The sequence below is a fragment of the Artemia franciscana genome, chromosome 16 (assembly GCF_032884065.1).
Source record: "Artemia franciscana chromosome 16, ASM3288406v1, whole genome shotgun sequence".
Lineage (NCBI taxonomy): Eukaryota > Metazoa > Arthropoda > Branchiopoda > Anostraca > Artemiidae > Artemia > Artemia franciscana.
Window position 1 is genome coordinate 18799557 of NC_088878.1, and position 18498 is coordinate 18818054.

At 35.6% G+C, this 18498-nt stretch overlaps 1 protein-coding gene across 4 annotated transcripts in view; it reads left to right on the forward strand.

Moving 5' to 3' along the window:
• The window catches only part of LOC136037172 (glycoprotein-N-acetylgalactosamine 3-beta-galactosyltransferase 1-like), an 82085-nt gene that overhangs the window by 44911 nt on the left and 18676 nt on the right, over nt 1–18498 (forward strand). For 3 of the 4 annotated variants that reach the window (XM_065719716.1, XM_065719715.1, XM_065719714.1), the window contains 3 exons: nt 3154–3411; nt 8505–8615; nt 10906–11063. In XM_065719716.1, the coding sequence (XP_065575788.1) occupies nt 3154–3411; nt 8505–8615; nt 10906–11063 (527 nt within the window). The remainder of the gene's footprint in view (nt 1–3153; nt 3412–8504; nt 8616–10905; nt 11064–18498) is intronic. The other variant, XM_065719717.1, reaches the window with a different exon arrangement.

Consider the following 18498-nt stretch of genomic DNA (forward strand, 5'->3'; position numbering starts at 1 on the left):
TTTTTTTCTCTCAGGGGTTACTGCATTGAACCAATAGATTCTAACTAGTCACAAATCACAAAAACACATTCTGGCAAAAAAATGCAAAATTATATGTTTTCTATATGAAAGCTTTAACGTCTATAGCAGGTTTCTCTTATACGCTGAATCTGACGGTGTTATATTCATTAAAATTCCTTTACTTTGGGGGGGGATTAAAAGTCCTTGACCATTTCCTAAAAGTTCCATCTTAATGCGCTCAGTCATTCCTGAGTTACATCCTTTTGATAGCCCAAACATAAATAACATGTTTTGATTTAGTTCCATAGTCCCCTCAAAATTCACTGAAAGACTGGACCCTAGAGATAAAATATGACGACCTTTGTCAACTGCCAATACTGTATGTGAACAAGGACATATTGCCTCAGTTATAGCCCTTTCCCAGTGGGCTGTGGGGTGGATGGCCCAAAAGATACAGTTAATGGACTTTTCAACTATGCTGACCAAAATGGATGTCTCGAAATTTTTTAATATGTTTGGGGAAGGAATTGGCGTTGCAAGGGGGAGTGGTTGCTTTCCAGTCTGTTTTGACTCTTAAGTAGGGCACGTAAAAAAACTTGAATTTTTGATTTCTGATCGAATGAGCCAACTCCAAAGTTTATACGATCACCCCCCCCCAAAAAAAACCCTTAAATATATTAACGATGGACAACTTTCGTATGTTACAGGCCTTGTCCTTGGGGCTGGGAGGATTTGTCGATCCCTGAGTTATAGTTATTTGAATTTCGCTGTACTTCGAACAAACCAGCCATTTCAAAATTTTGATCGGATACATTCGGGTGAAAAGAGTATCAGGGGTAGGGGGGATGGATTTCCTCTTATCACTTTTGACTATCACAATAGGGTACAATAACTTTTGACCTCCAATCGGATAAACCCTCTCCAAGTTTACACGGCCACCCTTTCCATAAAAAGTTATATATTAGCAATGGCCAACTAACAGAGCTTATAGCCCTTGCCCCGAGGGCTGGGTTAATTATCATACCGGCAACCATAATTATTTGACCTTCAAACTAATTTGAACAAGATGGTTATCTCACAATTTCGATCGGAATCAGTTGGGAGAAAAGGGAAGGCAACTAGAACTTTCAATTTCAAATCAAATGAGCCTCCTCCAAACTTTATACAACCACACCTTCTATAAGAACTTCATTTCCCAACAAAGGGCAACTTACATAATTTACAGCCTTTATCCTGGGACGGGGAAGGGGGATTTTGTCAACCCGGGAGGCAAATTTCAATGAGCTTTGGACTATTTTGAACAAAATGGCTATCTAAATATTTTGATTGGATACATTTGGGGAAAAGATATCGTGGGAGGGGGGCTAGTTACCCTTTGATTGCTTTTTACTCTTATACTCTTAAAAAAGCATGAGAATTTCTGATTCTTGAGGCTCTTCCAAAGGTGATACGACCACTCATTCCATAAGAACCTTATATGCCTCCAGGAGATAACTTACAACCGTTGCCCCCGGAATCTGGGGGCTCTGTGAACCCTGGAAGTATTGTTATATGATCTTTGGACTATTTTGCACAAAAAAGAAACCCCAAACTTCCGATTGGATGGATTTTGGGGAAAGATGGCGTGGGGAGGGGGCTAGTTGCCCTTCGATCACGTTTGAATCTTAAAAAGACAACTATAACTTTCAATTTCCATACAAATGAGCTTCCTCCTAAGTTTATGCGACACTTTTTCCATAAAAAACCTTAAATTCCCCCATGGCACAACTTACGATCCTAGACCCCAGGATCTGCGGTTTTTTTCAGTCCTGGAGGCTTTGTTAAAGGATCTCTGGAATATTTTGAACGAAATATCTATCTGAAATTCCGATCAGACACATTTGGGTAAAAGAGGGGTGTAGGGGCTCCGATAACTTTTGACTCCTAATAAGGGAACTAGAAATTTTATCTTTTAGTAAGATAACCTCCTCCAAAACTTATGTGACTACTCCTTTCCAAAACCCCTGGGGAAAATCGTTTGACCCTTGTCCCCAGGCTCTGGGGGATTTTGTCAACTCCGAAGATCTTGTTACATGATTTTTGGACTATTTTAAAAAGAAGGGCTAACTAAAAATTTCGATCTGATGCGTTTGGGAAAAGAGGGCGTAGAGGCTATATGCTCTCCGATCACTCTCGACTCTACAAAAGGGCATTATACCTTCCCGTGTCCAATCGTATGACCCCCTTCCAAAGTTTTTACAACTATCTTTTCCATAAAAAACCTCTTATGTTAATTATGAAAAACTAGCATAATTTATAACTCTTGCCCTGATGGTTTTCATTCCCAAAAACCCAATTACTGAAACTTTCAACTATGCAGAACAAAATGGTTATTTCAAAATTTTAATAGGATGTGCTTGGGGATAATTATAAGTTGCGGGGAAGGGGCTTGTTACCTTCCAACTACTTTTGAGTTAAAAATGGCACTAGAACTTTCAGTTTTTAATCGAGTTAACTCCTTTCGATAAATAAAACATTGTGCCCATTTCGCTGTTTATTTAGGCAGCGCCTTTACGCTGCTAAGTAAAGAGCAGCATTGGTAACTCTGGCAAACAAAAGCACTGATCTCAACATGAAATTGATAATTCTGGCAAACAAAAACTACTATTGCTTCAGTTTTAGGGGTGAATTGTAGTAACAGATTTAGTTCTTCCTATGGGTTGTTCTGTATATCCTCTTCTCACTAATTGGTTCTAGACATGTATTGAAAAATCCGCTATTCAGTGTTTCCGTTTGGGTTCCTTGCTTCTGGGTAAGGTTTATGGACGACACTTGGAGGCACGGAGTTGACTCCTTAAATCTACGTCTTGATCTTTTAAACAGGTTTGATAAAAACTAAAAATTTACAATTGTGATGGAGGGAAATAAAAAGCTGCGTTTATTGAGATATTTGATAAAAAAAAAAAGCTCTTCTAGTTATAAAATGAAAATAATAAACCGGATGAAAATGTAATCGGAGACCAATTTCAAGTCGAGAAGTTCTTATAGTTGAAACCCTGAACTAAAATCTTCACAAACATTACGAAAAGCATCTTTCCACTCAAAGTGTTCCAGGTGGCACTGTATTTAAGATGGAAACTATATCTATAAATGAATAGCCTAACTTAATTCCAGATGCATCATTACCATCCGTTGCTTTTCCGGTGCCAGATGAAAAAGGCCATCTTTGGGGTAAATCAAGAGAAGCATTCAAATACATTTATGATAAATATTTTGACCAAGCAGATTGGTTTTATAAAGCTGATGATGATACATATGCCATACCTGAGAACATGCGATACGTCTTATCTCGGTACAATACTACAGAACCCTTATATTTTGGAGCTAAGCTGAAAAAACCAAAAGTAAAGAACTTCTTCAGTGGAGGATCAGGTATTTTTATAACATATAAATGAACATATAGGTGTTATTTATATTTATATACATGTCAAGAAGTTTGATAAGTTTTTTAGTCCCATAATGTCTCTCTTCTTTTTTTAAAATCAAATTTATTTTAAATTTGATTTTCTTTGTAATTTTATCTTGGAGAAATATAGTTCCACCATAACATGAAAATTTTGAAATGTTTTCATTCGCAAAACCCTGATATATCACGCCATTTAAATATTAAGTAGCATAGAAATCCCAACTCTATACGGGCTTAGTTGGCTCCTCTTAAGATAATTTGGACATCGTTCTTAAAACTCTCGGAAACATAACAAGAAATTCTCAGTGTCCCAAAGCAACTGGTCCCTGAAAAGTCCCAAAAAACCCGTAGATTTCAAAAAATCAATGAAAAGCTGCTTAGAAGCTAAAAATTTTGTTGACTCAGTTTTTATAATAAAAGACCAGATATCAGGGTTGTCATAGGATGTATTGTATTATTTCACTGACAACATGAATAATACGCAATAACAGATAAAACATCATTCTTGAAATTACTGGAAACATACCAAGACATTCTCGAAAACCAGAATGATTACACAATATCAGATAGCGCATCATTTTTGAAATTCTCGGAAACATAGTACATCGGCGTATAGTTTGTCACAGTATCTCTGTCTGATATGACCAGATGTTTCACTGGAAGTATGAACAATTACAAAATACCAGATAACGCATCATTCCTGAAATTCTCGGAAACATACCAAGAAATTCTCGGCGTCCCAGAATAATTCCAAGTCCTTAAGAATTCTAAGCAAAAATTCAAAAAAAAGGAAAACATAAATTTGATAAAATCATTGGAAAACTCCTTAGAAGCTAAGAATGTTGCTGGCTCTGTTGTTATCTCAAAAGGCCAGATGTGAGGTCTGCCACGGAATGTGTTGTATTCTTTTACTGACAGTATTAATTATTAAGCAGTACCAGATTACGAATCATTCGTGAAATTCTTGGAAACATACCAAGACAGTCATGGTGTCCCAACATAATTCCAAATCCCCAAAATGTTCTAAGTAAAAAAAATAGAATAATTACAAGTCCCCAAAAAAACCCGTAAATTTCATGAAACCAATGAAAAATGGCTTAGAAGCTAAAAGTATTTTTGACTCAGTTGTTATCTCAAAAGACCAGATTTGAGGGCTGTCACAGGATGTGTTGTATTGTTTCACTGACAACATGAATGATTACGCTATACCAGATAACGCATCATTTTTGAAATTCTCGGGTACATGCTATGATATACTCAGAAACATGGATGCCTATTTTTGGAATGATGTCAAAAATGTGCTAGCAACTCTAATAGTACACCGGAGTATGGGGTACCACAGTATCTGAGTCTCAAATGACAAGAAGTGAAGGTTGTAACAGGATGTATCTTTTGTTTCACTGGAAACATGAATAATTACGCATTACCGGATAACGCATCATTCTTACAAGTCTTGGAAACATTAGGAAATCTTTCGTGTCCCAAAGTAATAAGTCCCAAAAAATCTTAGTCCAAAAATATATGTTTTAAAACAATTCGTGTCCGAAAAAATTTTCACAAGACAAATCTAGGCCCCAAAAAATTCTTTCCAAAAAAATTGTGTTGAAATAAAGTTTAAAAAATTCTCAAAGTTTAAAAAACTCTCATAGTTTAAAAAAATCGAAGTTCAAAAACATTGAGAGGCCACTGGGCCACTGGAGGGGGACATGGGGTCCTGGATGATAATGTAGGGACTCAAACTCATGCGCAAGCCCGGTAATGGAAAACCGATGTGCACAGAACCATTACATTATTAATAGTGTTTAAGTTCGCGGCCGAACGTGTTAATAGGATGCTAATCATTTCATTTAATTGTGAATTCATAAAGTGAATTGCGAAGTTTTTTGTCAAGCATAGAAAAGGCTCATAAAAAACTTTGGCTATGAAGTGTTTATAGATTCGGTGGTCTTTAGAATGGCCATTGGGTAGAGATGAGGGAATGGGACAGTTAAAAATATCTACTATTTATCTCCATTCATCACCCACTTGTTATGATCCTAATTTATACCACTGGATTCGTTCTTCTTCTTCCCGCAATATCTTTTACATATATCCAGAGAAGGGATTTATTTAGGATCCCATCTGCTAAAACATCGGATCTCGTCCTCGGGGTTATGTATTCTATATGAATATGTGTGACAGTTGAAATCTTCCAAATTGAATATGGGACATTTGAAATGCATTTTTAATTAAAAGTTTATCAATGGCTACATCATCCTTTACATATAGGGCTACCATTCCAAAAAAACTACATATTTTTTCTTCCTCTTGAACTGTACTTAATTCCTTCCCACCTTCACAGAGTGGGGGAATCACTCGGTCATAGAATCCTGTCGGTTTATATGGCATAATGTTACACTCCACAAGTTTCTATTGTACATATGCATATTATAGTTGACATGCCAGTGATAACAGGACACTTCACTATGGTCCTTATTCATCAACAAAGATCCGCATTCAAAAATTACCTCACACCAGGACTTCTTTAAGCCAATGTACTTTTGACTCAGTTGTTATCTCAAAAGACCAGATTTGAGAGCTGTCACAGGATGTGTTGTATTGTTTCACTGACAACATGAATGATTACGCTATACCAGATAACGCATCATTTTTGAAATTCTCGGGTGCATGCTATGACATACTCAGAAACATGGATGCATATTTTTGGAATGATTTCAATTATGTGCTAGCAACTCTAATAGTACACCGGAGTATGGGGTACCACAGTATCTGAGTCTCAAATGACAAGAAGTGAAGGCTGTAACAGGATGTATATTTTGTTTCACTGGAAACATGAATAATTACGCATTACCGGAAAACGCATAATTCTTACAAGTCTTGGAAACATTAGGAAATCTTTCGTGTCCCAAAGTAATAAGTCCAAAAAAATCTTAGTCCAAAAATATATGTTTTAAAACAATTCGTGTCCGAAGAAATTTTCACAAGAACACATCTAGGCCCCAAAAAATTCTGTCCAAAAAAATTGTGTTGAAAAAAAGTTTAAAAAATTTCAAAGTTTAAAAAAATCGAAGTCCAAAAACATTGAGGGGCCATTGGGCCACTGGAGGGGGACATGGGGTCCTGGATGGTAATGTAGGGACTCAAACTCATGCACAAGCCCGGTAATGGAAAACCGATGTGCACAGAACCATTACATTAGAAATAGTGTTTAAGTTCGCGGCCGAACGTGTTAATAGGATGTTAATCATTTCATTTAATTGTGAATTCATAAGGTGAATTGCGAAGTTTTTTGTCAGGAATAGAAAAGGCTCATAAAAAACTTTGGCTTTGAAGTATTTATAGATTCGGTGGTCTTTAGAATGGCCATTGGGTAGAGATGAGGGAATGGGACGGTTAAAAATATCTACCATTTATCTCCATTCATCACCCACTTGTTGTGATCCTAATTTATACCACTGGATTCGTTCTTCTTCTTCCCGCAATATCTTATACATATATCCAGAGAAGGGATTTATTTAGGATCCCATCTGCTAAAACATCGGATCTCGTCCTCGGGGTTATGTATTCTAAATGAATATGTGTGACAGTTGAAATCTTCCAAATTGAATATGGCGCATTTGAAATGCATTTTTAATTAAAAGTTTATCAGCGGCTGCATCATCCTTTATATATAGGGCTATTATTCCAAAAAAACTACATATTTTTTCTTCCTCTTGAACTGTACTTAATTCCTTCCCACCTTCACGGAGTGGGAGAATCACTCGGTCATAGAATCCTGTCGGTTTATATGGCATAATGTTACACTCCACAAGTTTCTATTGTACATATGCATATTATAGTTGACATGCCAGTGATAACAGGACACTTCACTATGGTCCTTATTCATCAACAAAGATCCGCATTCAAAAATTACCTCACACGAGGACTTCTTTAAGCCAATGTATTCACAGTAAAAAAAAAAAACATCTTTGAAACTTCTGTCACACCTTGATCAAACTCAGTTTATCATTCGATAATAAAACTTCGTTTATTAGACACCATGTCACTTAACACTTTACTTCAATTATTGAACAACATACTTGGTGAAGGAAGCTCAGATATTAATAATGCTTCTAAGTTTTTTCTTATTACCCCAGAAATTGAGATAACATCATATGAATAGGGCTCGTACTGTATAAATTGAGTGGTTTCACCGAGAATATATTGTTTCCATAAAATGCTAAGACTCTCCTTAGAAGTTTTTAGCTGGATAAGAGGGACTAGCAACTCCAATAGCACATTAGGATAGGGCTGTCGTTAAAAGCAGAGAAGAGATACGAGGAGTTGGTGACACCAATAGTACATCGGGATAGGGATGTCGTTAAAAGCGGAGAAGGGATACTACTCTCAAAGAAGGGAACTTAACTATTTTAAACTCAACTACAAAACAACTCAACCATCATCTAGTCAACCACCACATAGTTCAACCACCACATAACTCGACCACCATTAATTCAACCACCACATAACTCAGATCTGTTTCAATTTTTGTCTCGAGAGGTAATTTTTAGTTTTGAAAAAAGGATCAAAAACGGAATACTGCAATTGGTTCCATTTTTCTGAACAGCAAAACGTGACTCAATGGGAGAAAAACTCGATTCAAGTGAACAAAAGGCGTTTTGGCAGTTTGTACTTTTCTTTACTATTTTTTTCATAAAATCCTTAACATCTGTAAATGTTTTTATCTTCTAAATTTATTTAATCTTCGATCTCACCGTAAGCACAGGGGACACACAAACACTAGAAGAAAAGAGTGATATACTCCTAAAATCAATCTCTCATAATGTTTTCTTCCTGAGGGTATGGAAATAAAAACAAATCAACATATTCCTATGTAAGTGGTTGCCCAGAAGATCAAAACTTCAATCGAAGCTTTATGGCTATGTTTTTGAATTGTTCTTCTGAACAAGAACGTGTCCTTCTTTTAGAATTCTAGTATCTGCTTCTTTTTTACAGGTAGGAGGAGGATCTCTCTTAGTTAATTATCAAATATTTTTTTAAATAAATAATATAATTTTAGGTTATATTCTAAGTAAAGAAGCGTTAAGAAGATTTGCCACTATATCTCTCAACAATAAAACGATTTGTAAAATCAAAGGAACAGAAGGCATAGAAGAAGATGTAATGATGGGTATGGTATTATCTTATTATTGGGTTTAATCTTATTATCTATTAATATTATCTATAATCTTATTATCTTATTATTGGGTATAATCTTATTATCTATGATCTTATTATAATGATGGGTATAATCTTATTATTTTGGATCGTCATTTTATTGAATTTACGAGGCAGGGATACTTTGCCTATGCTTTTTTCTCCAAAATTGTTAATTATCATTCAAACTGAGAAAATCATAGATAGTGCAGGCCTATTTGACCGCACAAGTCCTCACTTCAAAACTTACCAGACACACAAAAGATGCATCGATAGATAAATACCGATATGGGAGATTAAAGTTCAATGAAGCCCAAAATTGAAGCCAGATTTATATAGTCAATTTAATCATTTGACCTTTTAATTACTTCCACAATCTGTTCAAATTATCAAAGCCTATTTATTTTTTTGGTTGCGAAGAGAAAGCCCGTTACAGTAACAAATAGCGGGCAGTGAAACCTTCATAACGAAATATTTGACAAAAGATGGGATTTGCGAAAACTATGTTAGCTGCCACATGTGTTCTCCAATCATCAAAAACAAGTATATCATCAGCGACGAAATTGTATTTTTACTATGATGAGTAAGGTTTTATCAAAAAGGGTATAGATTGTCCCAATCTCAGCAGCCCCTCAAAGGAGGGTTGAAGAATTACGCTCTAAGGCAAGACGAAGTCTAGAAACACAAAACTTAAACTATAAATGTTGTACAACGGGTGACTCAATATGTCTTTTTTGCCCCAGAATAAAATATTTGATGCTGCAAGAGTATAAAGTCTATGCTTGAATGCTAACAACAAACAATAAAACATAAAATCGCGAAGAAAGGAAGAAAACGAGGAAAAAAAGCAGCCAGTGACAAATATTGAAAAAATATGCAAATATTTCGGCCAAGGCCTCCGCTTGACCGTACTTAGTGCAGAATAATAGTGATAAAAATATATAAAAAAAACTTAAAACAAAACACAAAACTACAATAAGATGATTCTTTCTGATTAACAGTGAAAGGGTAACACTGGCTGGCTAAGTTACCCTTTCACTGTTACTCAGAAAGGGGCATCCTATTTTAGTTTGGTGTTTTTGTTTAAGGTTTTTTCAGTGTTATTCTGCACTGAGGACGGTCAAGCGGAGGTCTTGACTGAAATATTTGCTTAATTTTTCAATCTTTTCACCGGCTTTTTATTGTCCTTGTTTTCTTCCTTTCTTCTCGATTTTATGTTTTATAATGATTAGCCAGTGTGGTCTCAGAAATTATTTATTTAACAACAAAAAAATAGCCCTCCCAAGAAAAACATAAAAAAAGGGGCTCAAAATAGCGACGTTTCGTGTTTTTAAATTTGCGAGTCAATGTTTGAACCAGCTTGCCTCACTAGCTAAAGAGCAAGAATCATTCTTTAGCTCATAGCCCCCTTAGTGAAAACTTGAACTTGAAAACTTAAAAATTTAAACATATGATTTGGCGACTCAAAGCAGTTATGGCTATTGAAGATGTTTAATGTCAAGAAAAAATAAACACAAAATAATTTTCCATTTGTTATTTTTATATCAATGAAAGTTTATTCTCAAAAATATTTCTGATAGAATTTTAACATAAGTTACTACGAGTTATAATGTGGCAGCAATTAGACAGAAAATGCGACAATATGCTTCGGAGCCTAATTTCTATTGATTCCGAAGTTCCTATCTTCTACTGTTTCTTTTTGAAACAAATGGGGAATAAATATGGGGATGAAGATCAAAATTTTTTAATGGCAAGTGAGCATTGTCTAAGGACTTTAAAGTTTCTTATAACTATGCTTAAAGTTTGTCGGAACAAGATGCTGCCTATACCAAATACCTAAATTTCTTAGGCAAATTCTTATTAACAACAGATGGTTTCTTTCCGAATTTGAGCAGCTTCGTTTTCTTAATATTGATTCGCAAACTTAATCTCGCTGATTAATGTCCACCTCGTTAAAATGTAACACCTGTAGTCATCAATTAAAATTGAGTGAACTTTTGACAATTCTCAAAGTGTTTTTTTTAATTGAGTGCTGAATTTAACCTTTCCTCTGTTTATCGTTCCTCATTGAAATAAGCTGTATATTGGCTCAAAACCATTACTCAACTCCATTATTCATTACTTCCAAAGAAAACTGATATTATTTACAAGAAGAGGAGGCTCAAAAGACCAAGCATGACTCAAGTCAGTCTTAAACCTCCAACAAAGAGAAAAAAAATATGTAGTATGGGTTTAATAGTTCTTAATATTTTAATTATTCACAGCGAAGTGTCTCAACAATGTTGGAGTGAAGCTGATGGACAGTCGAGATGAAAAAGGGAGAGAAAGATTTTTACCATTTCAGCCTTCTGACCATTTAGTGCCAGGTAAAATTTCCCTGGATCATTGGTACTGGAATAACGTTTACTATAAGGCCAAAAAGGTAAATTAGATTTACTTTCCTCTCTTATATTGTGAAATTGAAAAAAAAACTTTACAGCAGAAAATACTTTCAAAGAAAAACAGAAAATGAAATCAAAGTCTTATATGATCAAAAAAAAGTAATTTAATAAATCAATCTTAAAACGAAACAGAAATTATTGTACGCGATGGCATAAAACCTAAAACAAACATAAATTAAAATCAATAATCATCTCTATGAGCGATATTTTGCAGAACATATATTCGCCGGTCAAGCACGGAAGCAAGATTTTGTGTTGAGAAGGGGAGGGGGGCGTATATTTGAAAAGAGCCACGAGACTGTGAAATATTGAGGAAATACCAAAAACTAAAGAAGTTGTTAGACTTAAGAGTTTGGGCTGAAGAAAAACCCAAAAGCCACCCCATACACGCAAGTGTCTGCTCCAACTGGTATCCCATATACACCAGTATACTTTCACGAACAAATATGTTATTGGGCCAATCTTTGACAGTACAAGGGTTAATAAGATAATTGTAGCAATCATGATTCAACTATAGTCATAACGATTATTTTGATGATCCTTATTGCATCATTCTCAATCACATTAATCAAATTTATTTAGAAATAAGAGATAGCTTACTGATTACGAATATTATATAAAACCTAAGACGAACAGACTTAGAATGAATAATCAAGTCCGACTTAGAATGGACTGAAACTATCCCATTGAAGGATGGTATGACTTTTTTTGCGAAGCAGGGTGTTTTTACAACATTGTTGTTTTTTAGGGCATTTGGTATTATAGAAGTAAAAGCGCAAAAATCATTAATTTAAGTTTTGGATTTTAGTGAGCAAATGGTGGCCACTTTACTGCCTATTTTCGTGTAATTAAAGCTCTGCATTATATGACATGTCACCTCCTCTGTTCTTACTAAAACATTAAAATAAAGGCCGAACTCTTTAGAACTTTAGAAAATAAAGATTCATACAAGTATATACTTAAAACTAAGTATATGAGTCGAAATACTCCTTCAAAGGTAGGAGTAATCATTTAAGAAGAATAGGTTTGGAAAAATCATTTATAAAAGAAGGGAAATAATTATGTATTTTTTTTTTTACATACAGTTGGTATAGATGGGTCTCTCAATTTTCAGTTTAAATTAGTGGAATGGCATTAATTTTATTTTTTTAGAACTTACTAATAAAATGTTGATAAAAAGTGGAAATTCATACAACTTAAGGTAACCGTGGAAAGAGAATGCAACTACAATATTACTTCAGAATTTCTCACCTTCTCAATACCAGTCAGTCACAAAATATAGTTATTATGGCACTTGGTATTAACCAAGTGATATATAACAATCGCAAATTCTGTCGGTCTGTCGGTCCCGGTTTCGCTACTTTAAGCACTTCGAGGTAAGCTAGGACGATGAAATTTGGCAGGCGTATCAGGGACCGGACCAGATTAAATTAGAAATAATCATTTTCCCCAATTTGGCCATCTGGGGGGAGTGGGGAGCCCGTTAATTCGGAAGAAAATAGGAAAAATGAAGTATTTTTAACTTAAGAACGGTTGATCAGATCTTAATGAAATTTGATGTTTGGAAGTATATCGTGTCTCAGAGCTTTCATTTTAAACCCCGACCGGAACTGGTGACATTAGGGGAGAGTTGAGAGGGGGAAACCTAAAATCTTGGAAAACACTTAGAGTGGAGGGACCGGGTTGAAACTTGGTGGGAAAAATAAGCACAAGTCCTAGATGCATGATTGACATTACCAGAACAGATCCACTCTCTTTGAGGTAGTTGGAGGGGGGTTAATTCTGAGAAATTAGAAAAAATGAGGTATTTTTAACTTACGGACGGGTGATCGGATCTCAATAAAATTTGATATTTAGAAGGATATCGTGTCTCAAAGCTCTTATTTTAAATCCCGACCGGATCTGGTGACATTGGGATGAGTTTGGGGCGGGGAAACCTAAAATCATGGAAAACGCTTAGATTGCAGGGATCAGGATGAAACTTGGTGGGAAAAATAAGCAGAAGTCTTAGATACGTAATTTACACAATTGGAACGGATTCGCTCTATTGGGGGGAGGGTTAATTCTGAAAAATTAGAAAAAATGACCTATTTTAACTTACGAAGGAGTGATTGGATCTTCATGAAACTTCATATTTAGAAGGATCTCGTAACGCAGATCTCTTATTTTAAATCTCAAACGGATCCAGCGCCATTGGGGGGGGGGAGTTGGGGGGACCGGAAATCTTAGAAAATACTTAAAGCGGAGAGATCAGGATTAAACTGGATGGGAAGAATAAGAACCTGTCTAAGATACGTGACTGACATAACCGGACCAGATATTCTCTCTTTGGCGAAGTTGGGGGGGGGGAGTAATTTGGAAAAATGAGGTATTTGTAACTTACGAAAGGGTGACCAGATCTTAATGAAATTTGATATTTAGAAGGATCTTCAGCTTTAAAGCTCACATTTTAACTTCCGGCCAAATCCTGTGACATTGGGGGGAGTTGGAGGGGGAAAACGGAATTTTTGGAAAACGTGAACATTGGGGTATTTTTATCTTACGAATAGGTGATCAGACCTTAATGAAATTTGATCTTTAGAAGGAGTTCATGTCTCAGAGCTCTTATTTCCAATCCCGACCAGATTTTTTGACATTGGGGGGAGTTGGAAGGGGGAAATCTTGAAAAACACTTGGAGTGAAGGAATCGGGATGAAGCTTGGTGGATAGAATAAGCAAATGTCCTTAATACGTGATTGACGTAAACGTACCGGATTCGCTCTCTTTGGGGGAGTTGGGGGGAGGGGTTCAGTGATTTGGCAAGTTTGGTGCTTCTAGACGTGCTAGGACGATGAAAAATGGTAGGCGTGTCAGGGAGCTGCACAAATTGACTTGATAAAGTCGTTTTCCCAGATTCGACCATGTGGGGGGCTAAAGGGAGAGGAAAAATTAGAAAAAAATTACGTATTTGTAAATTACGAGTGGGTGATCGGATCTTAATGAATTTTGATATTGAATTTAGAAGGACGTCGTAACTCAGAGCTCTTATTTTAACCCTGACCGGCATTAAGCCTCTGATTTTCCTTTTAAATCAATCTATTGATTCTTAGAATTTTGTTAGAGCTCATACCATATGAGCTCTTGGCTCTTCTCGCCTCGTCACAAGTGTCATATGAGCTCTTAGCTCTTGTGTTTTTGTATAGGGGTTGCATATATTTGTTCATAAAATTGTCTAAACTGCTATAGATATCGCTGAGGATTTTTATACCTATTTTGATACATGCCATTCTATCATATTTCCACGATTAGATTTTTATAAATCAAAATTTAACAGGACAATTTTCTTACTTAATACTAAATCTGAGTCAAATTTCAAATTTTATTTTTGTGATCAACAGACATATTGAGTTAAACTTTATATTGAATATCTGAAAATCTTTGAGGTAAAAAGAAAAATTAATTAGAAATCTACTACGGCTTAAAACCCTTAGAATTTAAATCCCCAGTCTATACCTATCAAATAAAAAATAACAAACGCATAATTATTTGTTATTTAGGGAGTATTTCGACTCGTATACTTAGTTTGAAGCATACATATTTATTAGAGTTCATATTTTTCTGTTAATTTAGGTCTTTATTCGAATATTTTAGGATGAATAGAAGAGGAAATACTAGCGAAGAGCTCTAAACTGACAGGAATCTAGACTGGCAGGACAAGCCTTTATAAACATTCACCGGAATATTGAGGTAGACATCGACCGTGTAATAAATAGACATGGTGGTTGTAGAAATAAAAAAAACTTTTACTTAAAAAATTGCAAATTCTGTAATTTCAGCGAAATATATCGAACTTTAAAAAGTGAATAGATACGCTACGTTGTTCTGAAGAGTAAAATTTTGATTAGTAAATTTTTGAGATTTTGTCAAAGTTGACACTGTTTATCTAAACACTATTTTTGAAAAGAAGCAGTGATTAGTTAATGCTTTATTGCCCTCGTTTTAAAAGTCTTCTATGCATTTCTATCTCTACGTTCTGTTTTTATGCTACACCCTCAAAAGAACTAGTATTTAATGCTCAATATATTTTTTACGAATATACAAGTTGTATCTTTATCCTCATTTCCTACTCTTCACTACTATCATAGTTACTAAGCGATGCCACAAAGTTAGGCATAATGCTAAATGGTTTGACCTATACAAGTTGTCACAAAGAGTGCATGCCCCCAAAAGATGGTTCAAAACCATTTTTTTCTTTTTACAATAAAAGGTTTAACTCACTCGCTATACCGGCAGACGTGTAAAGGCAAAAAATTATGCAGAAAATATTAAATATCATACTTTTTAATATATGTTGAACAACTTTTTATTTTTATGGTGGGGTGGTTTTTATAATATACTACTATTTATATCAATATTTTTATATTATTTTAATTTCAACAGATTTATTAGAACTTTAACACTCGCCAGATTTTAGATTAAATTAACGACCATTTCCACTACCTACCTACGATACACAATTTTCGAGTTTCCTTATAAATTGCGAGTATTTCTTTGTTCGTAATTTTATCGAAGTAACCTTTCGTACCCCCCCCCCAAAGAAAATCCTGCATCTGCCCCTGTTTTTGCCTAGCCAGAATGAATTCTAATCTACCACCCCAACAGCGTAATGGAAAAATTAAAAATAGATAAGCATCATATGGGTAATGGCATAGCCTTAATCAGGGGCTTCCAGCACGATTAACACGAATTTTCTCGCTCTTACATAATTTACATTTAAGAGAAGTGAAGAATCGGCTTCTGGTACATAAGATGATACCAGATGTCAGGAAATATAGTTTACACATTGTTTAATCGAATGATGAACTCACGTCGATAACAAGTGAAGATGAAATTTGGATACGTAGCTCAAGGAATAAGGTTTGGAGGAAATAAGTGGCAACTTGTTTCTGGTCCAGGGTAAGAACACAGAGTGGATATGCCAGATAAAGTTTCGGAGGAAACATAAGGTGACTGGTAATGGGAGGGAGTATTTCCTTAAGACCTGAGATTGGAAAGGCAAAGCCTCGGTAAGAGGGTCACAGCGGGCCAGTCATTTGTGCGTTGAGAGAACCAGCTGTCATTCGTGGCTCCCCGAAGAGACTCCTCTCTCTCAAAGGAGGCCAAATACCTCTTAGAATTGATACGATCAATTCCACATTATTTCTCAAGTCTCTCCTTTCCATTCCAAAATTCAATACCTCCCAACTTTTCCAAAGACCGTTGAAATCAATTCATTTCTACCTTTTGATCATCTCTGGTTTTCCCCAATGGTACTTAACACTTCTTTGTTTACCTAAGTTCTTTTGTCCTCCCCCCTATTTTATAATTCTCCCAAAAATTTCATTTCCGCCATCACGTTTTTTCAAGTTTAGTCTCTTTTTTCATTTGTTTTCTTTTCTATTTTTCTCTTAAGTTTCCAGTCACGCCACATGAATCGTCTTAAATTTTATTTGGACTCTAGTGTCGTTTTTTTTAGACTGAAGTTCATTATTGTAGTCTCCTTTTATGTTTTTTTCTATCTCTCTTAGTTTTCTTTATTTCTATAAACGAAACAAATAATTCGTCCTCACATGGGAACCAAATTGCTACATCTTGTTTTTGATGTTAGACCAGAATTTTTCGAATTTTCTGCAGGGGCGTGCACGCAATAATTTTATTTTTATTCTTCTCTGACCAATTCAGTGGATCATCTTAGTGCCTATACATATAAATTTCTACATATAAAACCACAAATAATTTCTATATAAATAGCTCTTTGGAAGGGAGTGGGTCCTCTAGTGGATATCACAATGACGATAAACTCCTAATGCTCTCTTCTTAACCTTACCAGGATTCAAGGAAAACAATAAATACCTTCGTAGAAAGTAACTCCAATATCAACTAGCTGAACTACTAACGAAACTAAGTTACGTAACATATATTCAGAAAAAGAGGTAAGGTCAACTCTTTCACCATCACGTGATGCCGTGGGCCAGTCTAGTCAATGGAGACCCATAATTTGCTTTACCCATAAATTGTATTTCAAATACAGGATTTTGCTAGCCCGTGAAAAGACTAAAATTGACCTCCAGTACAGACCAATTGATTCCCTCTTACGAAATTGTTACATTGAAAACTAGTCTGTACGAGTGCTTAATATGTAGATAAAACTATATAAGTAAATCTATGTAGTTCTACCTAAGTAAAGAGCAATGTTAGCACAATGTGCTATTTTTTTCTGACCAAGGGACTTTGCATAGAAGGAGTTGTCACGGAAAGTTCGAACAGAGCCCATTCGATTAAAAATTGAAAATTTTAGTGCCCTCTTTAAGATTAAAAAATGATTGGAGGGCAGCCAACTACACCATGAATAGCCCAAAGATCATATAACAAGGCCATTTGGGTCGACAGAACCCCAGAGCCTAGGGGCAAGGGTTGTAAGTTGTTTCCCGGGATCATATTAGGTTTAATGGAATGGGTGATGATATAAACTTCAGAGGAGACTCATTTGATTGGAAACTGGAGGCTCTAGTGCCCTTTCTAAGAGTCACAAGTGATTAGGGACAACCAGCCCCCCACGCTCTTAGCTTCCCAAAACATATCCAATAAAATTTTTAGACAACTGCTCTGTTCAGCATTGTTGAAAAGTCCAGTAATTAGGTCTTTGGGGAAGTCAACCCCCCAACAGCCCTCAGCACAATTGCTGATAGGGATTTTTTTTTTTTGCTGAATATGTTATTGAGAAAGATGGTCGTGTTTGACCCTTACTTTCGCAAATACGAGGGGCATTTAGGTGATCTTTTCATGTTAAGAGGATGTAACTCAGGAATGACTTAGTATATTAATTTGGTACTTTCAGGATATAATAAGGGAAATCATCAGTTGACCGAAAAGGCAATATTTGCACGCTATTACTGCTACTACTACAATGTACAATGCTACTAATACAACAGCCACTAATAATTCTGCTGCTACTATTACAACTACTGCTACCGCTACTACCACTAATGCTAGTGCTTTTTTAACCAGTGCCACCAAGGCTGAGGATACAGAAACGAAGATCTGAGGAAGCGATGAGAGAGAGTTAAATCAAAACATACTATATGCATACAGATTTCTGTGACAGACGTATTGGTACTACGCTTTGGAATGGCTTACCCTATCAAGATGAAACTCCTGGAGCATCATGAGGTGGATGTATATATGACCAAAGGGCAACATGTAACTGCTACTACTGCTATTAGTATTGCTGCTACTATTGCTCCTACTACCACCACTACTATTACGATGCTAGTACTATTAAGGCTACGCATATGAAAGTGAAAATTTGACAGAATATTGAGGAGGAATTTGAACTGAATCTAAACACACTATGTGCATTCAGATTTCCAAAAGGTTGTACCTAAAGAATTGCTGTAA